Genomic DNA, 27,310 nt, shown 5'->3' with positions numbered 1-27,310 from the left:
TTTTTTCCTTCCAAGTTCTTATATTCAGAGTTTTACATATCTCACATTTTCCTTTTACTCTTAAAAATTATTTTTTATTTAATAGGTTTGTTTCATGAGCCTCCTAAATGGTTTACCTCTATCTAATACATATCACATATTGCTACCAGGCTTATTTTTCACACATACTCACACACACAAATAGATAAACACTATAGAAAGAATAAATACACATTTTTAAAAGTTAGATTGGTTCACCACCCTTAGTCATATATTGTGAATATTCTTTCTTGTCAGTACATGTACATATAGGTCTATAGCATCATTGGTTTATTGTAAAATACACATAATGACTTACTATTTAACCACTTTTAAATGTACAGGTCAGTGGTGTTAAGTATGTTCACACTGTTGTTCATCCATCACCACCATCCATCTACAGAACTTCTTCATCTTCCAAAACTGAATCTTTGTACCATTATATAGCATCATTCCCCCCTACCCCACCCCCAGTACTGAGGATGAACCCAGGGTCCTGCATATGAACTTGCCATCCTCCTGCCTTAGCCTCCGAAATCACTGGGATTATAAGCCTGGACATTTAGATGTAATTTAAACATTTTTTTAAAAAATATTTTTTGGTTGTCAATGGACCTTTATTTTATTTATATGCAGTGCTGAGAATTGAATCCAGTGCCTCATACATACTAGGCAAGTGCTCTACCACTGAGCTACAATCTCAACACCAGTTTAAATATCTTTAATGACTGTGGGGGATATAATTTCCTTCCACAATCCCTATTATACTTTTGGATTTATTTTCTACTACAAATATTATTTTTCATAATACTCAGATCTCTTGTGTATATTTCCACAGGACAAATTTCCACATGTATTATTTCCACAAGACAGATTCCTAGAAATGGGATTTGCTAGGGCACACAGGGGGAATTAGTACAGGTTCTTCCATTTTACACTGTGTAAGAGGTGGGGAAACAGATTTTGGGCATCTGTAGTATGTGTTACAATTCTTTTTGACAGGCAAAAGTAGCTCTTAGGTGTTTTGTTGTTGTTTTGTTTTCACTGTGCAGGGGATAGAACCTAGGGCCCCACAAAGGATTGTAGTTTTGTTTTTTGTTTTTAAATTTTTTAGATGTTGATGGACCTTTATTTTATTCACTTATTTATATGTGGTGCTGAGAACCGAACCCAGTGCCTCATACATGCTAGACAAGCGCTCTACCACTGAGCCATAACCCCAGCCCCAAAGGATTGTAGTTTTAATATTCATTGTATAGACTTAGTACAGGTTCAGTTCTTTTAAACTCACATTGTGTATATTCTCTTAGTTTCCAACTTGGAAAACGGGTCAGTATGAGGGTACTACTTTTGTTGGGGAGGATGGTGGGAATTAAACCCAGGGAAGTTTACCAGTGGGTTACATCCCCAGCTCTTTTTTATTTTTTAGAGACAGGGTCTTGCTAAGTTGCTGAGGATCTCTGAAGTCTTGCTGAGGTTTCTGAGGCTGGCTTCCATCCTGTAATTTTCCTGCCTCAGCCTGGAGTCACTGGGATTACAGGTGTGTGCCACTGCACCTGGCTAGATGACATTTCTAACTTAAACAAAAAGTTACATCACTCTATGTCTCATTTTCAATGTTGCAACTTATTCCTTACCCCTATCATTTTCCCACCAAGTGCCAACATTGGTATGGTGTGTTGAGGCTTTTCTACTTTCTCCAAATCTTTAGGCTTGCTCAAGTTGTTATCTGCTGGTCTTTGAATGTGTGAAGCTCAGCTTTACTGCTCTCTGGGGGAATCCCCACAGCCCACAGTGTCCTTTACACCAGTGATTCTCAAATTCCATTGGCATCAGAATTGCCCAGAGGCCTGACCTAGGATGGGGCAAAGAATCTGTAGTTCATATAATATGACGGTGCTGCTGATCTGAGAACCAGACTTTGGAACTACCGCTTTACAGTGAATATAGATTTTTTTTTTTTTAAGTTGTAGATGACACAATATCTACTTTATTTTATTTATTTATTTTTATGTGGTGCTGAGGATTGAACCCAGTTCCTCACATGTGCTAGGCGAGCGCTCTACCATTGATCCATAGCCCCAGCCCTGTGAGTCTAGATCTCACAGGAACCAGCCTCATGCTAAGACCAGACTGGGTCAGCACATGCTCACAAGTTCGGATGTAAGAAAAGCACCTGGGCTGGGCTTAAACTCAGGTTTTGCTCCGCTGGGTCAGGCCTCCCGGTGCATGATGAACAGTGGACACTAGGGGGCAGCCTCGCGTTCGCCTTTCCAGGGCTGCTTCCGGCCGCGCCGGCGCAGTAGGCTGCGTGCGCGAGGGCGAGAGGCGCTGTGTTCTGCTGGCGTGAGTCCCCGGAAAGTCGGGAAGGAGGCTCTGTTTTGTGCCGGGCCCGCACCTGGATGGCCAGCGCCTCGGGCCCGGGCTCCGGGTAGACGGGGCCGGACTCAGTACAGCCTCGGTCGCCCGCTCCGAGGTGTGCCTCACCTGCTGGGCTGTACCGGCCCGCATCGCCTCAGACCCCGCTGCTGAAGGCCTGAGGACTCCGCCCGTGACAGGCAGACATCAGTCCTTCCATCTGGCGCTTGTTATGTACGGGTTCGTTTCTGCCAGAGCTGTGTGAAGTGAGACCATATGCTGCTTTTCTTTTCTTTTCCTTTTTTTTTTAAAAGCAGAATTTAACCACTTTACTTAGTAATTTTGTGTTCTCCACCCATTGCCTTTACAATGGAACCCAAAAGCTAAGTAAGCATTCAGAATATTTAAAATAGTTAATGTACCTTGTGTTTTACTGGAAAATTGGGTTCTGCTCTACATTGTATTGGTCGACACTAATCTGTCACTTGTAGAATTGTATAAAATGTTCTGTAAATTGGTTAAAATTAAGCTGTGACTCTACAGCAGTGGATCCCATCTGTCACCTCCCCTAATTATCAAGATTTTATCAGTGACAGAAATCCTTTGTATTTAATTAAATAGTTCCTAAATATTTCCTACCCAACTGACTCCCACATTCCTTATTCCTTAATGTGCAAGGTATTTTTCAGGACCAGAAAATCTTAGTGTTTTGTTTGTTTGTTTGTTTGTTTTATTTCTAGGACAAAATTCTTATGCCACACTACCTCATTCTAAGCTCTAGGCAGCCTGCTCTAGAAATATACTTCTAAAATTAAAAAGCCAATCAGATATTGAGATGGACTAAAACCTTCTTTAATAAACTGTGAGTCTCAGTGTCACACACACCCCCATCCCAGTGATCATAGTGGGTTCAATTCAGTTTAGCCCCTGAACGTCGCAGGGTTTAAAGGAAGAATGTGGGTTTGAGGCCAAAACTTGTATAGTTTAGTGACCTTGGAGAAGTCACTTCACCTTTGAATCAGTTCTTTATCTGTAAGTTAGGAATAGCAACACGAATTATATCTACATCACAGAATTGGTTGAAGTTGACACTGCATAAAAGTCATTTGAATTTTTGGATGAGTGTTTTTGAGGAAGAATTCAGAGTGTGAGGCCTTACGGATAATTAAAAGGCTGTTGATGCATATAAAATACAGAGGCAACGAGAAATGCATTAACAGTGTGCTGAGTAATGTCAAAGGTACAATAGTGATCAGAGATCGAGGGTTATAGAATTTTGTATCTGATGTTGGTAGTTTTTGAGTGTGTCAGCTTTCCATTGGTGTAACAAATACCTGAATTAAATCAATACAAGAAGAGTACAGATTTAGTTTGGCTCACCATTTTGGAAATTTCAGTCTATCGGGGGATTGGCCCTGTTGCTTTGGGCCTGTGGTAAGGCAGTACATCATGGTGGGAGCAAGTGGTGGAAGAAAGTGCTTTATCTCAATGGCATCCAGGAAGCAAAAAGACACAGGAAAGGACCCAGGGCCAAAATGCCCTCCAAGGTTATTTCCCCGAATGACTTAACTTCCTTTCATTAGGCTCTGCCTCTTCAACGTTCTTTGTACCACTTGCAATAGTGCCACAGGCTGGTGACCAACTTGGTCTTTGGGGAAAGGGTATCCAAACCATAGAAGAATGAAAATGAAGAAAGTGTAGAGAGCAAGATACCAGGTGCTAGAGAATGATAAGCAGATGTGAATTTATAGTCTAGATTCTTCATTTGCACAAATCCATGGCAAGGAGTTCCAGCAGTTTTAAACTTATAATTATGATTTTTTTTATTCTTGTTTTTTATTTTGGGGAAGTACTGAAATCAAACCCAGGGCTTTGTGCATGCTAGGCAAGTGCTTTACCAATGAGCTGCATCTGTAACCCTTTCTTTTTAAATTTTATTTTGAGACAGGATCTTGCTAAGTTGCCCAGGGTGGTCTTGAACTTGGAATCTTTCTGCCTCAACCTCCTGAGTAGCTAGAATTACAGATGTGTGTCACTGGCTTACATGTTCTTTTCTTATCCTTTCCTTCCCAAAATTATATAAGCTTCAAGCCCCATAAAACCTGAAGCCATCCTTAGTGACAAGGTAGGATCAGTGGAAGGTTACAGATAAAGGAGAACTTGAAGGTTGAAAGAATTAAAAAAATGGAAAGAGGTGGTGGGTAAGAGACATTAGAAGGCAGATACCATAAAGAGACGAAGAACAGAGTTAATGAGCATGAAAACAGGTGGGAGAAAACAGTGAATTCATGAAGATGGTGAAGTCAACTGTGATTAGCAGTCATGCTTTCTTATCTAGTGTCTGCTGTGTGCCAGGTGCTGAGAACATGTGGGGAACAGAGCAGGCAGGCAGACCTCTGTAGAACAGTCTAACAGGAACAGATGAGCCAAACCTGGAGCTGCAGCCCCAAAGGGTGCTTTTGAGCCTGAAGAAAGTTTGAGCTGGAGTGTAGGGCAGGGAAGGGTCTGGAGAGGCGGATAGGGGTTAGAAGGCTCGTGAAGAAACTCAGTTCTAACTACTGAGCTACATCCCCAACCTCTCAGGGAACCTTCTGAAAGTTTGAACTTTTTCCTGAGTGCAAGTAGGAGCTGTTTAATGTTTTTAATCCAGAAGAAATTAAATCTGTGATTTGGAAGAATCATTATATCTGTCAGAAAGCAACTCTTGCACATATATCTAAGGAGATGTGTTCAAAACTTGTTTCACTAAAACTTCCAGGGCAGGTAGGGACCAGGACTCTGTCTTTAATGATCATTGTGTGACCATCCCCATAGCTCTCGGGAGTTGTTCAAGAGTATAAAAATTCAGCAATGTAGATGTCTATGATATTTAGTATTTCCCAGTATTTAATATATGTATAGCTTTTGAAAAATAAAAAACTTATAGTGTGGTCAAATGATTAAAAATACTGAACTAGAAGGGACTAGAGTTATAATTCAGTAGTAGAGTGCTTGCCTCACACATGTGAGGCCCTGGGTTTGATCCTCAGCACCACATAAAAATAAATAAAGTAAATATATTTAAAAAATAGTATCCAAAGTACATGTATGAAGACAAAAAAAAATAAAGTTCTTATTATTTTTAAAAAAATAGTGAACTGGCAAGATTCAGTGGCTCACGCCTGTAATCCCAGCAGCTTGTGGGGGGGGAAGCAGGAGGATTACAAGTTCAAAGCCAGCCTTAGCAATTTAGCAAGGCCCTAAGCAACTTTGAGACCCTAGCTCAAAAAGGTCTGGGGATGTAAGTTGGTGGTAAAGTGCCCCTGGGTTCAATCCCCAGTACCAAAAAAAGGTGAACTGGCATTTCATGTACGTAAATAAATCTCAGAACCATTGTTGAGTTTAAAAAACATCATTAGTTGCAAATGGATAATACAAGTACACAACCACTGTATAAAGCTTGAAAATGTGTTATTGCTTATGGGTTCATACTTGTGAAAATAGAAAGCATGTGAGAGGATTGCATACACCAGTGGTTCTGAAACTTTGGCATGCGTCCAGATCACCTAGAGGAACTTACTAAAACAGAATTTGTTTCTGTGGTAAATACCTAAGAATTTGCATTTCTCTCAAGTTCCCAGTGAGGTGCTACTACAGACAGGTCCAGGGCCCACAGTTTGAGAATTGCTGATACATACCAATGTGAGGATAGTGACAGCTGCTCGGGATGGAGTGACTCAAACTGGACAGGTTTCAGAGTGGTTTTAAATGTATATACACTATTTTATTTCTTTCACAAAGTTTGGGCTCAGTTGTAGAATGTGTGCTTAAGCCTCTGAGAGCCCTGGGTTTGTTTCCCAGTATCAAAAACAAAACAAAATATTGGAAACAAATATACATTGTAAATTGGCAAAGCCAAATAGATATGCACAGTTTTACATTTTATTTTTCTCTTGGAACATTTTATTAAAGGAAAAGATCCTATCTGCTGTGTGGAGAATGGATTGGAAAAGAGAAAGAAGGGGAAGATCATGCAGGAAACTCTTGCAGAAGTTCAGGTAAGAGATATTGATGACTTAATACCAGGGCAGAGGTGGCAAGGAAGGGCAAATATGAACAGATTTGAAAAGGTTTGGGTGATAGAATTGGCTATGTGTGCTGATTGGTTGGTTTCAAGTCACCCTGGTTCATGACTTAGTGAGTGGGTAGGTTGTGTGTCCAGAGTAGAAACCCTAGAGAAGGGGCATGGTGAGGACAGGAAAGAGTCTCTGGAGTCAGCTATTGTCATCCCAGACCTTGAAGAACCTATTAAGTGAAGTGTTTAGGAGAAAAATCAGGGATGCAATATAGACTTAGAAATCATAAATATTTAGAGAGCCACTGAAGCCACAGATGTGGATGAGATGACCTTGGCCAAAGGAATATCACCTGATGCTGCAATTGGCCAGCTCTGGCCCACTGCCTATTTTTATATAGCCTAATAGCTAAGAATGCTTTTATTTTTTTAAGTATTGTGGAGGTGGTTGGGATCTAATAAGGAATAATATTTCATGATACATGAAAAATATATGAAATTTAGATTCCAGTGTCCATAAATGAATCTTACTGGAACAGAGCCACACACATTTGTTATATTGTTTGGAGCTGTTTTCACACTCTGGTGACAGAGTTGAATAATTGTGACAGAGACAATATAGGACCAGATGTTACCTTGCACCACCTCTCAGTTTACTGCAAATCACAGTGATAGATTTATTGCTAGACTTTGACTTATAGCTGCTAAGCCTAAATATTTACCATTTGTTACTTTATAAAAAGAAGTTTGCTGCTCCCTGACCTGAGGTCTAAGTTGAGAAACACTTGGTCACTTTAATTATTGTAAAAGAGACTGCAACCATTTTATCTATTTCTTTATGTGTACCTTCCAAGAATCAGCTGTAGAGACTAAGACATTAGTAGTAAAAGTTATAATTTCAATTGAAGATCCTGAAGGTGATATGAGGGAATGGACCAGAGAGAAAGATGTGGGCCTGGAAGCTTTATGAGAAAGGTAAGCAAATGATCATCCTGACCATGGACAGGCACACTTGGGAAAGCTGAGGTAGTGGGGTGAGCAAGCAGCTGGCATTATGTCCAGGAGAGGGAAGGTATAGAGTAAAACAGAAGTGGTTCCATAGTCAGGGTTTCCTGGGCGTCTTTAATGACAGCAAGGCTAAGCAAGCAGTATTTTCCTTTGCCAATTAAGAAAATATATATATTTATGGGCTAGGGTTGTAGCTCAGTGGTAGAGCGCTTACCTTGCATGTGTGAAGTACTGAGTTTGATCTTCAGCACCACATAAGAATAAATAAAATAAAGATATTGTATCCATCTGCAACTAAAAAATATTTAAAAATTATATATATATATATATATATATATATATATATATATATATATATATACATACATACATATATATATTCAAATTATAGAAGAATAAAATATTTAAAAATTCCCAGGTTAGAAAAAGCAGTACTTATGTGCTGGTCCCTCCTACAGCGTCACTGGCTAGGAAATAGAAGGATGGAGTAATCATTCACAGAGCTTGTGAACAGCACAGAAAGAATAGGTTAGGGAAAAAGATCAGAAGTACAGTTTGTTATTTTATCTTTTTCAATTGAAACATAATTTAGATACTATAAAAGTTGTCATTTAAAAGTGTATAATTCCTTGATTTTTTTAAGCACATATTTATAAGATTGTGCACCTGTCACCACTAAATCCAGAATTTTTTATCTAAAATGAAATCCTATGTTAATTAGTAGCCATTCCTCATCTCCTTGCCCCCCAAACTCTGTGCAATCACGTTTCTGTTTTCTGTCTACATGGAATTGCCTATTCTGGACATCTCATATAAATGAAATCATACAACATGTGGCTTTTTGTGTCTGGCCTCTTTCATTGACCATAATGTCTTTAAGGTTCATCCCTGTTCTAGCAGTAATAGTGCTTTATTCCTTTTTATGGCTGGATAATAATCCATTTATGAATGTGATACATTTTGTTTATCCATTTATTAACTAATTGGAGTCATTTCTATTCTTTGTTATAAATAATGCTACTTGGGCTGGGGTTGTGGGTCAGTGGTAGAATGCTCGCTTTGCATGTGGAGACCATGGGTTCGATCCTCAGCACCACATAAAGCTAAATAACTGAAATAAAGATATTTAAAATAAATAAATGATGCTACTATAAACATTTGTGTACAAATATAAACATTTGATGTATGTTTTCAATTCATATAAGTATATTCTGAGCAATGGAATTATTGGGTGATATGGTAAATATGTTTGAAATAGAAATGTTGCATTGTGCTAGGCATAGTAGCACAGCTGGGAAGGCTGAGGCAGGAGGATTGCAAGCTCAAAGCCAGCCTCAGCAACTTAGCAATGCTCTAAGTAACTTAGTGAGACCCTGTCTCAAATAAAAAAATAAAAAGGGGCTAGGGATATGGCTTAGTGGTTAAGCATCATTGGGTTCAAGTCCCAGTACCAAAAAAGAAAAAGAAATACTATATTATGCTATGTTATTTGCCACAGTGGCTACATTTTACATTCCCACCAGCAATATATGAGGACTACAGTTTTTCTTTAACCTCACAAACATTTCCTTTTTTTTTTTAGATTTGAATTAACAATTTTATTAGAAATTTTGATTTTTAAATTTTGTATGTTTATTCCTATATTGCTGAACCATTTTTGAAAAAGGATTTTGAAAACATCTGAGTTTTCCTTTCTTTTAAAGACAGGCAAATACCAACCAAGTATTGTCATACTATTGAAGAAGACAGACATTGAAAGCTGGAACATGACTTTGTAGTAACACAATGTTACGGGGAAACTTTGAAGTGGTTAAATTACACAGACATGTTTTTAGAGTCTACAGCCTTTGATAGGTATTGGAAATGGAAGCTGATGATGGGAACATTCATTGCATAGAAATTGAATCACAGAAAGATGATTCCATGGCATAGACCCAGGCAATGGCATTAATGAGAAGCTCCAGGGTTTCTGATGCTTGAAAAATGAAAACAGAGCATTGGCAAATTCAGGAATACTTTCTTAATGGAGTTGCAGTAAAGCCAGCTTTTTTTTTCTTCACCATAAATGATAAGTCATCACAAACATTTCTTATTGCTCGATTTATTTATTGTAACCATCCTAGATGTATTTCATAATTCTTTTTTTTTTTTTGCATTTGCCTTAAAGACAAATGGAATTGAGCATTTTTCATATGCCTGTTGGAAGGTAGATTTTACTTCCTTAAGGACAAGGTACGAAAGAGCTGTCTTCTGGCTGGCTCCTCTCAGGCCTCTGGGCTTGATATGAATATTATATCTTCAGAAAGGTCTTCTTGGATTCTTCAACCATTTATTCTCTATCCTTGAATCCTCATCACAGGATAATGATGAATTTTATTTACCTATTTATTATCTGTCTTTCCTGCCTGATTTTTCATTAAGCTCTAAGACGATAGGAACCATGTCTGTTTAATTCACTTGTGTATTTCAAGTGCTCAGTGCAGAGATGGGCCAGTGGACATTACTTAATATGGTGGAAAAAGCAGATTGGAACCAAATAGAGACTGGTGAGGAAATGTGGGGGTCTGCATCCACATAGGCTGACAGGGTTTTGGTGATGCTGGCCAGGTTGTCCAAGGCTTTCCCTGTGGCTCCTGGAGCTTGAAAGTCCAAGAGACATCTGGTCACTAGAAGGGCCTCTAGGAAAGAAGAATGAATCATTTGGACTGCTGTGACTTGTCTGTGTACAGAGTTGCAATTTTTCTTTAACAAACCTCCTTTTTTGGTACTTCATGGAAGAGGACTTTCAAACCAGTCCCTGAGATCAACCAGAACACTGTTTGACACAGACAACTGGATGGAGACCTAGCTGGGAGAAGGAAGATGCTCCTGGAAGGTAAAGTTTCATGTCATAGTTGTATCTGGCACAAGTAGCACACAAGGCAATTCTATCACTAGTATCTCTGGGCATCCCAGTGCCTATATTCAGCTGACACATAGTAACATGGCTTTATCTGTTGTACTGATGGTCCTCTACTCTGCTTCATACATAGCCTTTGCCCCCAGCATCCTGAGTGACAAGCACTCTGCTCATTGTCTTTCCCCAGGCCTGTTCCCCATCTGGACCCCTCCAACACAGACCCTATAGTGGCTCCATTGCTGGAGTCCATCCCTTCTCAGGGTTACTTATTGCCACTGTCACCTGAGTTCTTTTTCTAATCTTGCCACCCTTATTCTAGCTCATAAATTTTTTGATTCTTATCTCAGATCATTTCCAGGTCCTCCTAACTGGTCTCCAAGCCTCCAAGTACCTTCCAAGGAACATCTCAGACTCACCTTTCATATCAGCTCTTTGGGAAAACAATTTGGCATGTTCAGAGTTTGGGGGTTGTGGCTGTGGCTCAATGGTATAGTGCTCACCTGGCACACATGTGGCACTGGGTTCGATCCTCAGCACCATATAAAAATTAAAAAATAAAGATATTGTGTTCATCTACAATTAAAAATATATATAAAATGTTCAGAGTTTGGGCTGCGGGTGTAGCACAGTGGTAGAGTACTCACATAGCATACCCAAGACACTGGGTTCAATTTGTAGAAACACAAATGAAAAAATAAACCATGAACACCCCCCCCCCCCCAGCCAGGGTTGAAACCTAGACCTTGCACATGTTAGGTGAGTGCTCTGCCACTGGGTTACAGCTCCACCTTCTCAAAGGCTTTTGAGTACCTTCCAAGGAACATCCCAGTTTCTTAGCTGGGTTCAAGTGCGACTGACCTACTAATGTACCCCTTTGTCCATCTTCTGCCCCAGCACCACTGCTTTTATTTCACTAAATATTAATGAATATCTACTTAGTGCAAAGTGCTATAAGACAGAGTCAAAGGCAGACATCTCCCATTCTGCATAATCTAGATGAATCCAAATTTTAATTTAATAAAGAATAATGCGCCAGGTGGCACATGCCTATAATCCCATCAACTTGTGAGACTGAGGCAGGAGGATTGCAAGTTCAAAATCAGCCTCAACAACTTAGCAAGAGCCTGTCTCAAAATTTAAAAGGGTCGGGGGTAGGGTTGTGAATTAGAGGTTAAGTGCCCCTGAGTTCAATCCCTGTTGCCAAAAAATTTAGAAAAAGAATAATGATTATGGGGGTGCAGGAAAAGCTGAAATTGAGTGGTTAATATAAGCCTAATGTTCAGTTCCTCTCTTGCTCCTCATGTGACTCCAAAACTTATAGGACCTACGAGTGGGGAGGCATGAGAGGGTGTAGCTACCTTCAGGCCAGTGTCATCAAAACGCTTCATGGAAATTATAGCTGAAAGTGTTATTGCTTCTTGTCTTTTGTTATATTGCAGGAACTGATACAGGATAACAACATGGAAAGGAAAGCCCAGGAGAGCAGGAAAGGTCTGACCCACAGAGAAGTCCCTCGTGTTGTTGGGCTGCTGCTCGCCATGGCCCTTATGAATGTGGTCCTTTACCTCTGCTTCGACCGATTTTTCATATCCCCTCAACATTCCACCAAGGACCCTAGATCTTGTCCATATGGTTACTTCAAAATGGGGCAAATGAAAAACTGTTCACCCTGGCTGTCCTGTGAGGAGCTGAGGACAGAAGTGAGACAGTTGAAGCGTGTTGGGGAAGGAGCCGTGAAGAGAGTGAGTACATGGTTTTCTTCTGCATTATCACTTGTGTCAGCTCTTTGGGAGAACAATTTGGCTTTCTGGGCTAAGACCCATAAAAGGAAGTGGATGTAGTGGCACCTGCCTCTAGTCCTCGCACTTGGGAGGTTGAGGCAGAAGGATCACTTAAGCTCAGGAGTTCGAGGCTAGTCTGGGCCACATAGGAGATCCTGTCTTAAAGATCCATAAAGGCTCTTTATATCTGTCTTTGAGCCCAGTAATCTCATATCTGGGATTTTAATTTTAAAAGAAGAAAAGAATCTGAAGGAAGGAAAAAAGCTAAATGCATAAAGGAATACTATACTAATAGAAAACTAGGACCAACAATTTTAGGAGAACAATTAGTTAAATTATGGTCCAACCACTTGATGGAATTTCTATAGCTATTTAAATGTAGTTAGGATTACTCATGTAGCAACAGGAAGGAAATCTTAAGAAATTAGAATAAATTTTTAAAAAAATCATTTCAGTAATGAAAAAAGAAAAAGAAAATAAGTTAAAAAAAGGAAGATTTAGAATTGTGTAGTATGTTATTTTCAGCTGCAAAATTAAATATTTTTGTGGAAAAATGCAAAAGTGGCAGAAATTGTATAAGACAAAAGGCCCCATTCCTCTGTGCAGGGAACATTCCTGGTTGTTCAAGGAGCAGGAAGGAACCTAGTGTGACCAGAGAGCAGGAAGAGAAAAAGAGGTCCGTGAGGTCTGAGAAGGGTCAAATTGGGAGCCAGGTTATGCCAGGCCTCACAGAACTTTGAGAACCACTGGAAAAATTTTAGTAGAGAAATTTATTTTGTAAAGGGATTATCTTAGCTGCTATGTGAAGAGTGGATGAAAGGTGGCAAAGGTGGAAGACTGGTTAGGCTTTTTTGCATGTGAGGGATGGTTATGGCTTAACAAGAGTGTTAGTAACAGAAATAGAAATCAGTGGATTCTGGGCATATTTTCAAGGTATTAACAATAGGATTTTCTAATTGACTGGATGTGGGGTATGAGAGAATGAAGAGATTCTTTGTGTCTGAGATGGACATGTTAATTCTGGTGTGAGACATCCAGGTGGGGGTGTGGGCAGTTAGATGTGCAAGCCCAGCATTATGGATGAGGTCTGAGAGACTATAAATTTGAGACTCAATATTATTTATATGCATTTGAAAGTATTAGAATGTGGGAAAAATCACCAAAGAAGGGATATAGATAGAAAAGAGGACATAAAACCAGCTCATTTCTATCTTCTTCAAAGAGATGTCCTTGAAAGCTGGTACAGTGGTGTATGCTTGTAATCCCAGTTACTTGGGATGTTGAGACAGGGGCATCACAAGTTTGAGGCCAGCCCCTGCAGCTTAGGAAGATTCTGTCACAAAATGGATGTAGCTCAGTGGTAAAGTGCTAGCATGCATGAGGCCATGGGTTCATCCCCAGTACTGAAGGGAAAATGTACATATTAAGAGGTGACCTTGAATGTGTTGCGTCTGTGGTTGTAATTGTTCAGAGCATTTTTGGAATTTGTTGGAATTGCTTCTTTCCTCCCAGGGAATATGATTTTGATGATGGCAAGTTATTATCATTTGTAGATAGATTTAATTTTAGGGAGCCACAAATTATGTTCATCCAGATATGAAATTTAGTAGTATGGCTAATAAGCCTAAGCACTATCATTTTATTAAAGTGCAGTGTGACTATACAGGCATGATGGCACACCCCTGTAATCCCAGCTACTCAGGAGGCTGAGGCAGGAAGATTGTAACTTAAAAACTAACTTTATTTTGACCTTGTTTCAAAATAAAAGTAAAGTGTGAACAAAATGCCATTATATTCTTTTGTTGGGTTTTCTTTAGCTGACACTTCCCTCCCTCAGGACAAAATATTTTGAACACTTGGGTATTAATAGTGTTGGTCAGGAGCCTTGTCTGCCTTCTCCCCTGTCAGAGCCTCAGGATCTGTGCAGTTTGGCACAGAGGAGAGTATCAGTATCCTGAATATAGTCACTTGTTGGAATAGCTGTGGGTAACTCAATTCCATTCCATCTCAATGCCCCACCTCCTCTCCACATGGAAGGAACAGGTTTTTCAGTAGGAATTTCTTTCTTTTTTTACAGTCTGCAGGTTGAATCCAGGGCCTCATGCATGCTAGGCAAGTGCTTTATGACTGAACTACATCTCAATCTCATCCCCTTCAGTGGGATTTCTAAAGTCAAAATTCTTGACATTTCATTCTGACCTCTACCTCCTCTTCTAACTCTCTTGATCCAGCAGTTCCTCAATTCCATGGAGAATTTCAGAGTATCCATCTCATGCTTTTTTACTTTATGACACCCCTCCTGTCTCTACCTCGTGATTCTCCTAGCAGAGATTCCACGGGTTTTTATTTTCATCATTCTTTTACAAAGAGTTGGAACAACTTCATTACATCTGTCTCTATCATGCTTGGCTGCTCTTGAAACCCAACTCTGCTCTTGGACTTGAGCAACTATACTGGAGTAAGAGAGAAATCCCACAATCACATAATTTAAATGCACCATGACAAACTTCAGGTAAGCACAGAGAACTATCCTTGGAAATTTCATTCCCAATCTCTGAGAAGTTTTTCCTCAAACATTCCCATCCTTTGTCTTATCCAATGATCTTGTTTTATGAGATATGAAACCAGAAACCATCCAAAGGGAATATCTTCATTCTACTTCCACCAGATCTATAAACCAGCAGCTTAGCTCTCATTCCTAATTCCCAAGGTTCCACGTAATTTAAGTGATTCCCTGCATTGTCAGCCTTCCCACTCTAAACATCATTACTATTGGTATACTCTCTTTACAAAACATACTCTCTTTAAAAAACAAAGTCCTGTTCCCTTGATTCCCCAGCCCTCTGTAGCTCCTGTCCTTTCTCTAGTTCCATCATAGAAAGCTTCTCTAACTCTATTTCCACCTTCCTTGCTCTCACTCTTTCATCCTCTTCCAGTGTGTCTTCAAAACACCAGCACTCTAGGGAAACTTCTCTTATTGAGGGACCAGGTCGTGTCAGTTCTATTTTCAGAATATGTCCCAGTGTGCTCAACAGAATCTGTCCACAGACTCCCCTCTTGCCATCTAACAGTCTCCCTGCTTACGCTTTTGCCGACTACTATATACAGTTGTCTTGTAGACATATTGGATCATGCCATTTTTTCTTCCTTAAAACCCATTTGGTGGCTTCCTGTTGTCCCTTGGGGAAAAAAAATTAACCTTTTAATTATCCCTCTTGCTCCACCCTCCCTGCTGTGGATCCTTCCTCCCTCCCAGAGCTCTTACCAGGATTCTCACTCCTTGTCTTGTAGTCTTTCCTTTGTTCCTTGTTTAAACCAAGCCCTTTCTTATGGGTCTTTCTCTGCCTGAAGCTCTGCCACTCCCCAGACCAGTACTGGAGATAGGCATTGGACTCAGTGATGCTCTGCCAGTGAGTCACATCCCCACCCTTTTTACTTTGAGAGGGGGTCTTAATAAACTGCCCAAGCTGGCCTCAAATTTGTGATCTTCCTGCCTTAGCCTCCTGAGTAGCTGGGATTAGAGATGTGTGCCACCACTCCCAGAGTTCTGTTACTTTTCTAACAGGAATTCCCTCCCTGATGACCCTAAGTCCCACCCTTACCATATCTTCTCTTCTCATTTATCTTGTTTTTTGTTTGTGTCTCTTATAAATGTGTAAGTCCCCTGAGAGCACAGAAGGTGGGTCCAGAGCATCTAGCCATACCTTATTGTATCTAGGACACATTTTGGGGGCCAGAGCACAAAAACTCTTTAATTGAATTCTCAGTACATAAAATATTGATTTAATCTCAGATAGTTTCCTCAATATATACAAACTGTGCCACTCCCTTGTCTTCCCCAGACTTTTTTTTTTTTTTTTTTTGCTTGTTTTTGGAATGGCCAGGGGAATTATATCCTCTACCTATAGCAATTTGTAGCTTTGCCCATAAACTATAGTAACCTGTTTATGGTAGGCAGGTTGGCCTATTGCTTTTTCTTTATTTCTTTTTTTTCTTAATTATAAAAGCAGTATATTCAAGTATTTAATAGGAGGCAAAGTAGAAAATTAAAGTTTCCTTTTCCTTCCTCTTGCTCTCTCTGTCCTCAGTCTTATTCCCTAGGAATAACAGTTGGGGGTTCATCCATTTTGGCTTTTTAAACCTAAGATTACATTGAAAGACCCAAGCTGGGTGTGATGGTGCATGCTTATAATCTCAGCTACCTGGGAGCCTGAGGCAGGAGGATCACAAGTTTGAGGCTAGCCTGGGTAACTTAGACCCTGTCTCAAAATAAAAAATGAAAAGGACTGATGTAGCTCAGTGGTAGAACACCCCTGGGTTCAATACCTAGTGCCACAACAAACAAACAAACAAAAACAAGAAGGGTCTCTGCTTTCATGGCCCCTGTACTCCCTTCAGTCTGTTAAAACAATAGGCCATATTATTAAATTATAAGTCAAATATGTGTTGTTTTTTCCCCCCTTAAAATCCTCCAGTGAATTACTTTCTCACTCTGAAAAAGTAAGAGTCCAGAGTCCCCTCCTTTTTTTTTTTTTTTTTTTGGTTTGCTACTGGGGATTTTAAACAGAGGGGTATTTTTACCACTGTGCCATATCCCCATCCCTTTTTATTTTTTATTTTGAGACGGGTGTCTTACTAAGTTGCTGAGGCTGGCCTTGTACTTGGCAGTCCTCCTGCCTCAGCCTCCCAAATTGCTGGGATCACAGGTGTGTGCCACCCCATCTGGCAAAGTTCTTTCAGTAAAGTCTTACAATATCTGCTCCCTTTCATTAAACTTTTACCTACTCCTTTATGCCTTGCCCTTCCCACTCTAGCAGCCCAGCCTTTCTGTGCTGAGAGTCTGTGGCTGTACTTCCCTACAGGACATCTGGCCCTGATGTTTTCTGCCTAGGATGAAGTTTTTCCCTATATCAAAATGGCCCATTCCCTTATCTCTTTCAATTTGTTGCTCAGACACCCCAGCAAGACCTTCCCGAGCCCTATTTTAAAATTGCAAACGCTTCCCTGTTTTATTCTAAAACACATTTCACCTGATAATATACTTTATATGTTTCCTATTTATTTTATTGCCTACCTCCTGTAGTAGAATGTAAATTTTATCATTGCAGTTATGTCAGTGTTTTTCCAGCAGTGCTGGGGTCTGAACCCAGGGCCCCCACATGCTAGGCATGCTAGGTTCTACCACTGAGCTAGATAGAACCCCAGTTTTTTTTTTCTTTGACATAAATTCTCCCTCCCCCCATCCCATTTCCTTCCTGGGGATTGAACTCAGAGGTGCTCTTTACCACTAGCTACATCTCCAGACCTTTCTGGTTTTATTTTTAAACTTAAAGACTGAATCTCACTAAGTTGCCAAGGGTATCCCTAAGTTGCTGAGACTGGCTTTGAACTTGTGATCCTCCTGACTCAGCCTCCCAAGTCATTGGGATTATATGTGTGTGCCACCTCACCTGGTTGACATAAATTATTGTTAAATGAACGAAGAAACATTTGACTACAGTTAAATTCTTTGCTTTATGAAAAGACTACATGACCTATGTTCTATATCTTTTACATTTATATTAAAGGATCACATGGGTAATATAAGAAGTTCCTAGTAATAAATAAGGGACAGGCAAATAGCCCTATAGAAAAATTGGATGAAGGACAATGACCAGACTTTTTATAATAAATATACAGAAATGCTGATACAGATGAAAAATGCTCCCAGGCACCATGGCACCTATCTGTAATCTCAGCAACTTGAGAGGCTGAGGCAGAATGATCACAAGTTGGAGGATAATTTAAACACCTGGAGGGTTTCCTGTGGATCATGAGAATGAAAGCAGATGTACATGAAAATGTTTATAAACTTTAAGATGCTGCATCCATGTTAGTTATGTTAGGTGGATTCATGCTCAGAGTGGGTGTTTCTGGAACCTATATCTGTCAACTCAGCAAGATCCCCTCTCAACCAAAAAAACAAAAAGGGCAGAAGTTGTAGCTTTGTGGTAGAGTGCCCCTGGGTTCAATCTCCAGTACTGAATAAAGACAGAGAGAGAGAGAGAGAGAGAGAGAGAGAGAGAGAAAATATTTTTCTGTAGTTGATTTTTTTATACCAAGAAGACTATTTATGATTAGTTTTACAATTAAATAAAAGATGAACACATTGCTGTTGTCTCCAAATATAATTGTTTTAGAAAGTGATAAAAAATAACTAGAGATTGCTAGGAAATGATTCGTAAAATCTATGATTTGCAGATTTAATTTTTTTTATTTATTCTTTTTAGTTACATATAATTATAGAATGTATTTTGGCAAGTGATTTGCATATTTTTAACACTAGAGGTTTTAGATATTTGTGAATCATCCCAAAGACTAATAATATTTATTAACAAATAATTTTAATTTATCTGAGGCACAAAAATGAATATGACATAATTGAGGATTCAGGAGGAAATCAGTTGGGGCCCGGTCTGCCTCTTCCATGATTTATTGTTGAACATAAGGTAGCAGCTTCCTTAAGGTGAAATTTGTTTTTGTATGAAAATGGGCCTTGAAAACCAAAACCAAGCCAGGCACAATGGCACATGCCTGTAATCCCTGTTACTTGGGAGAATGAGTAGCAGGAAACCAAATTCAGGATCAGCCTAGGTAACTTAGTGAGACTCTGTCTCAGGAAAAAAAAAAAAAAAAAAGGGCAAGAGGATTTAGCTCAGTGTTAAAGTGTTTGCATAGTATGTGGGAGGCTCTGGGTTTCATCCCAGTACTACAAAACAAAAAAATAAAACAACCAAACAACAACAACAACAACAACAACAAAACCTACCAAAGCCATCTGTCAGCACTAGTCATGACCATGCACAATAGGTCCAAAGAAGTGATGGATCTTAGCCAGGCAAGTGCAGACCTGTAATCCCAGTGGCTCAGGAGGCTAAGGCAGGAGAATTATGAATTCAAAGCCAGACTCAGCAACCTAGTGAGGCCCTAAGTTAACTCAATGAGACCCTGTCTCTAAATAAAATATAAAAAGGCTAGGGATGTGGCTCAGTGTTTAAGTGCCCCTGGGTTCAATCCCTGGTACCAAAAAGAAAAAAAAAAAAAAAAGAAAGAAAGAAAGAAAAAAAAGTGATGATCTTAACAAAGTAGTATTTTTATTTTTTTATTAGAGTCAAAATATCAAATTCAGTGGTAATACAAATCTATGGAGTATGTTTATTTGAAAATTTTATAAATTCATCAAAGTTTTACTGAATGTAGCAGCCAGAGTAAAAATGACTTTTTTCCCCCAATAGAAAAGATCCATAATGAAATTTCTTGGTTATGGGGGTTTGAGGTCTTGAAAGATTTCTCTTTTGAAGGTGAAGGGTTTTTTTTTTTTTTTTTTTTTTTTTCCCCATTAAAAACCCGCTCTTCTTAAATCCAAAAGAAATATTTGAGATCCTTTAGTCCACTTCCACTTTATGTAGTGTTCCTGAGTCTTAATCTTTTGAATTATAGAAGTAATGTATGTTTGTTTTGAAAGAATTGGAAAATACCAAAAGATATAAAGTACAAAAAGCACCCTTTGTGCTACAGTAAGTTGGAACTGGCAGGCAGTTGGCTGCCCCAGGTCTTTACACAGGCAGCCTCTCCTCCTGGGCCTTGCATTCCCCTTGTCCAACATCTGTGCTGCAAGTCCTGACCATCCTCTAAAACCAACTTCCAGGAACCTTCCAGAGTCATCTCCAGCTGGCTCTCACATCCAGACCACAGTCAGTCCCTCCTGCTGAAATTTTATGCACTAATTTGTTGTTCACCTTCTTGCATGTTATATGTTTGTTCATAGTGAGTCTTTACAACTAGACAAAGTGCAACTCTAGGACTGCAAAGACTGGGTTCTTGTCTCATTCATTTGTCTTCTGTGCTACACCTGTTAAACAGAAAGTATTTTTCTTTCTTGCCTCACTTTAGGTGGAAGGGTTAGGTTTGATGTTCTTCTGGCTTTGTTTCAGGTCTTTCTGTCTGAGTGGAAGGAACGCAAAGTTGCGCTCTCACGGCTCACCAGTCTGGAAATGAGAGATGATTTCCTCTATGGACTACAGATGCTGAAATCTCTACAAAGCAAACACATTGTCACACTGCTTGGCTATTGTGAGGAAGACAACACTATTCTTACTGAATATCACCCCTTAGGTTCCTTGAGCAACCTGGAAGAAACACTAAACCTTTCAAAGTACCAAAATGTGAATACATGGCAGCACAGGCTGCAGCTGGCCATGGATTATGTTAGTGTCATTAACTACCTGCACCACAGCCCCCTGGGCACGCTGGTCATGTGTGACTCTAATGACCTGCCCAAGACACTATCTCAGTATCTGCTAACAAGTAACTTCAGCATTGTGGCAAATGATTTAGATGCCTTACCCCTGGTGAACCACAGCTCTGGGACATTTGTGAAATGTGGCCACAGGGAGCTTCATGGGGATTTTATAGCTCCTGAGCAATTATGGCCTTATGGAGAGAACATACCTTTTCATGATGATCTCATGCCCTCCTATGATGAGAAGATTGATATCTGGAAGATTCCAGATGTTTCCAGTTTCCTTTTGGGGCACGTTGAGGGTAGTGATATGGTTCGATTCCATTTGTTTGATATTCATAAGGCCTGTAAGAGCCAGAATCCTGCAGAAAGACCCACTGCTCAGGATATTCTGGATACTTATCAAAAGGTTTTGAATTTACTCAGAGATACTGTGATGTCTCAGACAAGAGAAATGTTATAAAAATCAGTGCAGCCATTGAAGGGTGGGGTTTGAGGACCGAATGGAAGTTATAGCAGTTCTACTCTGATGGTGTTTTTTTGTGTAAGCCCTATGTTTGTTTGTTTGTTTGTTTATTCAGCTATGTGGCTTTTTTCTATATCCACTTGGCCTTTTTGGGGGGGTTTTTTTGGTCATTTTTTCTTTGGTACCTGGGAATGAATCCATGGCCTCACACATGGTAGGCAAGCACTCTACCACTGAGCTACATCCCCAGCTCTTTTTAGTTTTTGAGACAGGGTCTCAGTTAATTGCTGAAGCTGGCCTTGAACTTGAGATCCTCCTGCCTCCACCTCTGGAGTAGCTGGAATTATAGGTGTGCACATCAGTGCCTGGCTTCATCTGCACATTTGAGTGTGTTCTACCTCTCCTGGCAACTGGATGGAGGTTTTAATTAAGAGCAAACTGGCTGGCTTCATCTTTCTGAGGCCATTTGCTTCCTGGCTAAGATGCAGAAAAATAGTGATCTACTCATATTTGAAGGAAGTAATAAAAGTGTAGCTATAAAGAGGTTCTATTGCCCCTAATAACTGAATTTATGAGCTTATGAGAAATATATAGGCAGAAGATTTTTAACTGGCAGTATAGGAAAAAGACAGTGATTCTTCAAATAATGGTTTCTCTATATAGTTTAAAAAATGGCATTGAAGAAAAACTGTTTATAGCAGCACAATTCACAATATCTAAATTATGGAATCAACCCAGATGCCCATCAATAGACGAATGGATTAAGAAATTATGGTATATATCAATATACAATGGGGTTCTACTCAGCCATTAAAAAAATGTAATTATGGCATTTGCCAGTAAATGGATGGAAATGGAGAATATCATGCTAAGTTAACTAGCCAAACTCAGAAACTTAAGGTCAAATGTTTTCTTTCATTTATGGAATCTAGAGTAAAATAAAGGAAAGGATAATATCAAGTATTGGTGAGGATATAAAGAAACTAGAGTCCTCCATAATGTTGTTCATGGGACATAAAGAACCAGTCAAATACAAATTAATAGATGAGTGAAAGGAAGTCCAGTAGAAGGAGAAGGGGAGAGGGTAGGGAAAGGGGGAAGAGAAAAGGGAGGATCATGAACTGAAATCAATTTCCATGATGTATGAGTTTTTCAGGTCTTTATAGTTATACTATGTATAGCCATAAAGCTGTAACTTAAAAAAAAAAAAAAAAAAAGAATTTAAAAATGGCATTGAGGGTTAGGGGTATAGCTCAGTGGCAGAGCACATGCCTAGCATTTGTGAAGTCCTGGGGTTGATCCCCAGCACCAAAAAAAAAAAAAAAAGGATTTAACATATGGGGTATCCAGAGTGTTTGTGGTCTGTTCACATGGCATTAATGTGAATCATTTAAATCACTGGTTTAAATGATTTCTCTATGAAGCTTCTTGTGTTACCCCTTTCCAATGAGATTTTGTTCGTTTGTGTTTTTGTACTAGGGATTGAATACAGCTTAACCACTGACCACATCTCCAACCTTTTTTTTTTTTTTTTTTAATATTTTATTTTGAGACAGGGTCTTGCTAAGTTACTTAGGGCCTCACCAAGTAGCTGAGGCTGATTTTGAACTCAAGATCCTCCTGCCTCAGCCTCCTGAGCTGCTGGGATTACAGTTGTGTGCCACTGCACCTGGCTCCAATGAGTTTTTTAAAAAAGAACTGTTACAGCATACTCTTTGTAATTTGGAATGGATAAAAATTTTTAGAAAAGAAAATTGAGGCAAACAATAGCTATGTTACTGGGCTTTAGAAGGTGCTTTGAAGTTCCTATTTATTGGGTTTTCCACGTCCAAAATTTGTGGTGAGCTTTTTACATCAGCAAGTGTTCCTCATTATCGCACAGTATCAAGCCATCCCACTTGGGTTGCATGGCTGAATCCTTCAAAAAGTTCTTTCCTATGACACTATCAGTCTCATTTGCAGGGGTTGAGGATTTGGTGTGTATTAATGATCACTAACAAGATGGCTAAAGCTGGTGTTCAGAATCGTAGATGTTCTGCATTGGACTCTACCTTCGCCTGACTCAAGCAGGCATCAGAATCACCAGAAGGCACAAGCTGGGTCCCCATAGCTTCTGACTCATTAGGTTTGAGCATTCATAACTGTTCCCAGTAAAGCTCATGGTGCTGGTCTGGGGACTACATTTTGAGAAGCCCTACCCTGAGCTTCAGGGAGGCACCACAGAGTAGGAGAGCAGTATTATCAACATTGTTCCCTATTGCTGGTGGATTGGCTTGTGCTTGGTGAGAGAATATGCTTGCCCACATTCTCTGATGTCACTCTGAAGCTCAGTGGGCACTCCCTTCACCCTGGATTTATTTTGTTACAATAACTCCACTGTTGGGATAATATCAAGTATTGGTGAGGATATGAAGAAACTAGAGTCCTTCATAATGTTGCTCATGGGACAAGAGCATGGTACAGGATCTTGGGAAAATAGTCTAGTAGTTCCACAAAAAGTTTAAAATAAAGTTACCACATGACCCAGCAATTCTCCTAAGTGTATACCCAAGAGATATATACATCCACACAAAAGGCACATGTCAACATTGTCCATAGATATTCATAGTGCAATTATTCACACTAGATAAAAGGTAATAAAAACCCAAATGTCCATTAGTCAATGAATAAACAAAATACAGTATATCCATACAATGGATTATTATTCAGCCTTAATGAAATTCTGGGCATGGTGGCACATTCCTATACTTCTAGCTACTTGGGACTGAGGCAGGAGAATTGCAAATGTAAGGTCAGCTTGGTAAATTAGTGAAACATTGTCTCAAAATTTTAAAATCTAAGAAAGGTCTAGTGATATAACTGAGTGGTACAGTGCCCCTGGGTTCAATCCCCAGTACTACAAAACAAAAACAAAAGGAATGAAGTTCTAATGCATGCTATAATATGGATGGACCTTGAAAACATACTAAGTGAAGGAAGTTACTCACAAAAGACTGCCTATCATGATTCTATTTATATGAAATGTACAAAATAGGAAAATCCATAGAAACAGTATTTGCTAGAGGGTATTAGGGAGTTGGGGTGGAAGAATGACTTATACCAGGTACAGAGTTTTTTTGGTAGTGATGAAAATGCTGTGAAATTACATAGTAGTGATGTTTGTACAACTCTGAATATATGAAGTACCACTGAATTGTTTTTTAAGAAAGGGCAAATTTTATGGTATGTGAATTATGTCTCAATAAAACTTATTTTAAAAATATTCTCCACAATGCTGTGTATGTATACTTTAGAAGCCTTTCACTTGATATAGGCTGTTAATATGTGGAATTAATTATTTGCTCTTACCCTATTCGTGTTGTATTTTCATTCGAGGGCTTTTTTAGCATTTTGGTGAAAAACTGTCAGTTTTAAACTAATTTGTTTTCAATAGGACAGTAAAGCTGAAATAAACATCATGGTTCAGAAGAAAAAACATTGTACTAGGATTAGAAGATCTAAGTTATCCCAGCTCTGATCTCGGACAACTCAGACACATCCCATTTCTGTCATGAAAATTTGGAAGTAATTTGTGCTTTTCTTTCCCAAGTTTCTCTGATGCTTTATGATACCACAGCCAGACAGGGCCATTGCCTGTCATGGTTCAATCTTCAGTTTGGGTTTGGACACAATTAATTATCAACAGAACTGCAAAAATCAAAAGAGGAAGTCGTCATCTAACTAAAACCTTGATGGGGAATTCAGTGTTATGTGGCTTGCTCAATGGAAGTTCAGTGGAAGTATCAGAAGAAATAGATGAGGGGAGCCATTCTCAAAGCACAAACAAGTAGCCAGTGCTGTCCCTGCTTATCATTCCAAGTGATTAAAAAAAAGATTGCTGGACATGGTGGTGCACACCTGTAATCCCAGCAGTTTGGGAGGCTGAGGCAGGAGGATTGTGAGTTCAAAGCCAGCCTCAGCAAAAGTGAGGTGCTAAGCAACTCAGGGAGACCCTGTCTCTAAATAAAATACAAAACAAGGCTGGGACTGTGGTTCAGTGGTTGAGTGCCACTGAGATCAGTTCCTAGTACCTTAAAAAAAAAAAAATCATCACCACTATATGATTTGTTCTGTAATTACATTTTCTCACAGGAGGCTATAAATAATCATGATATCATTCAGCACAAGCAGAAACCTGGTAGTTCCCCAAATGAGGCACACATAGGTGGGGGTGAAAGCCTTATCTCATATAACTCTCTATAGAAAAGGTCTTTTATTGTGATACACACAAACACACACACACATATGTGTGTATATATATATATATATATATATAATTTTTTTTTGGAAAGGGCAATAAACTGAATTTTTTGTTTTGTTTTGTTTTTGGTACGGGGGCTGCAACCCAGGACCTCAAGCTTGAGGCCTCCACCTGAACCCAAATGGAAAGGACCTTCAGTGGAGTCTGAGCAGGCCCCACCCCAGAGGATACAGCCCTTTCCCTGTATTTTTAAAGTTAATTTTGCTTGTTTGGGGGAATCACTATTGTCATATGATTTAACCACATAAGTAAATTAAAATGTGGAATCATGCATTTCTGTGTTTTTGTAATATTTCCCCCACTCCCCTTTTCATGATGCTGGTCATGAAACCCAGGGCCTCCCAAATGTTAAGCACATCTTCTACCACTGAGTTACATCCCAAGTCCAACTTTGGTAATATTTTGTGAGGACAAACAGAATGAAGAAAAATAATTTAGATTTTTTTGGAGCTGTAGTTTACAATCAAAACTCTAATAAAGCAGTTAGCAAGAGTACTCTATCCAGGGGTTGGGGTTGTGACTCGGTGGTAGAGTTCTTGGCTCACATGTGTGAGGCACTGGGTTTGATTGTCAGAAACACATATTAATACACGAATAAGATGAAGGTCCATCAACAACTAAAAAAGAAAGAGTACTGCATCCAGTTGGGCATGGTGGCATTTGCCTTTAAGCCCAGCAACTTGGGGAGGCTGAGATGAGGATCACAAGATTGAAGGCCAGTCTCAGTAACTTATCAAGACCCTGTCTCAAAAAATAAAAAGGGAGGCTGGGGTTGTAGCTCAGTGGTAGAGCTCCTGCCTAGTATGTGTGATGTGTGAGGCACAGTGTTCAACCCTCAGCATCACATTAAAAAACAAATAAATGAAAGTATTGTGTTCAACTACAACTAAAAAAATAAAATAAAAAAGAACTAGGAATGTAACTCAAGAGTAAAGTGCCCCTCGGTTTAATCCCCAGTACCAAAAAACAAAAAACTTCATGCAAGTTTAAAGTTCTTAATGAAACAGGGGGACAGAAAGTTGAAGGTAAGTGCCAGCAACTTAATGAGACCCTGTCTCAAAATGAAAATAGAAAGGACTGGGGGTGTAGCTCAATAGTAGAGCTCCTGTCAGTTCAATCCTAAGAACTGAGAAAAAAAATAGTAAATAAAAATAAAATTCTTATTGATACCATAGGCACTGGTCAGATTTTGTTACCTGGAACTCCTTTGGAAAGAAAATTAGGTTTATTTACTTTTGTTACCTGAACTCCTTTGGAAAGAAAATTAGGTTTATTTACTTCTAATTCCATGTAATCAATTTATAGCATTTCACATGAGTAAGGAATGATAGTTATTTTTACTTCTATTCCTTTGGGTTTATTATTAGGAAAAGCACTAATTTAAACATAGCACATGTGTATAGAGTAATAATATCTGTCTCATTCCACTGTCCTTCCCATCCTCACACCCCTCGTATGACTCTGCCCCATACTCAACCAGAGGAAGGAGGAGTTGTGTTCCATTTGTGTACAATATGTCAAAATGCATTCTTCTGTCATGTAGAACTAATTAGAACAAATTAAAAAATAAAATTAAAATTAAAAAGAAAGAAAATGACACTTGGGAACAAATAACAAATTGGTCTTCAGTGCTGCTGGAGCCCCCAGTGAGACTAGCTGAAACGTGTAGATGATGGCATGGTAAATGAATTTCTTTGAGATACTTCCAAAAAAAAAAAAAAGGCACAATTTTTTCACGAGTTCTTTTTATTCTCCCTACTCCCCAATTCTTTCCCCCAAGATTATGTTGTCTATTAAGATTTCTTTGTGATTCCATCTGCATTTTAGGTGGATTTTTCAATTTCTGCCCCCTCCAAAAGTCATTTGGATTAAAAAAGATTCTTTTTTGTAGTTGTAGATAGATAGCATACCTTTATTTTATTTATTTATTTTATGTGGTGCTAAGGATCAAATCCAATGCCTCACACATGCTAGGCAAGTGCTCTGCCACTGAGTCACAACTCCAGCCCGTCACTGGGATTTTGACAGATACCACATTGAATCTGTACATTGCTTTTGGTAATACTGACATTTTAATGCTATAAAGTCTTCCAGTCCACACACAGTGTTTTTTTTTTTTTTTAATTTGTTTTGTTTTGTTGATGG

General features: G+C 39.2%; 1 protein-coding gene across 4 annotated transcripts; it reads left to right on the top strand.

Annotated features, from left to right (window-relative positions):
- Positions 1–2,353: 2,353 nt before the first annotated feature.
- On the top strand, positions 2,354–24,130 carry Pomk (protein O-mannose kinase). 4 transcript variants are annotated; one of them, XM_076853782.1, is made up of 6 exons: positions 2,354–2,642; positions 6,328–6,413; positions 7,339–7,405; positions 10,217–10,313; positions 11,777–12,079; positions 20,092–24,130. In XM_076853782.1, the coding sequence occupies exons 5-6, from the start codon at positions 11,798–11,800 to the stop codon at positions 20,860–20,862; spliced, it is 1,053 nt and encodes a 350-aa protein (XP_076709897.1). In that variant the 5' UTR covers positions 2,354–2,642; positions 6,328–6,413; positions 7,339–7,405; positions 10,217–10,313; positions 11,777–11,797; the 3' UTR covers positions 20,863–24,130. The 4 variants fall into 4 exon arrangements, with proteins under 4 accessions (XP_076709897.1, XP_076709900.1, XP_076709896.1 ...); XM_076853785.1 differs by lacking the exon at positions 7,339–7,405 and having other exon boundaries at positions 2,354–2,616; XM_076853781.1 differs by lacking the exon at positions 7,339–7,405.
- The last annotated feature ends 3,180 nt before the right edge of the window (positions 24,131–27,310 follow it).

Source organism: Callospermophilus lateralis, chromosome 4 (genome assembly GCF_048772815.1).
Source record: "Callospermophilus lateralis isolate mCalLat2 chromosome 4, mCalLat2.hap1, whole genome shotgun sequence".
Lineage (NCBI taxonomy): Eukaryota > Metazoa > Chordata > Mammalia > Rodentia > Sciuridae > Callospermophilus > Callospermophilus lateralis.
Note: the sequence above shows the minus strand (reverse complement) of the source record. Positions and strands in the feature narration are given on the sequence as shown.

Coding starts and splice junctions, on each gene's coding strand:
- Pomk (XM_076853785.1), top strand. CDS start 11,798: ATGGAAAGGAAAGCCCAGGAGAGCAGGAAAGGTCTGACCCACAGAGAA. Junction 12,080..20,091: donor GGGAAGGAGCCGTGAAGAGA/GTGAGTACATGG, acceptor GCTTTGTTTCAG/GTCTTTCTGTCTGAGTGGAA.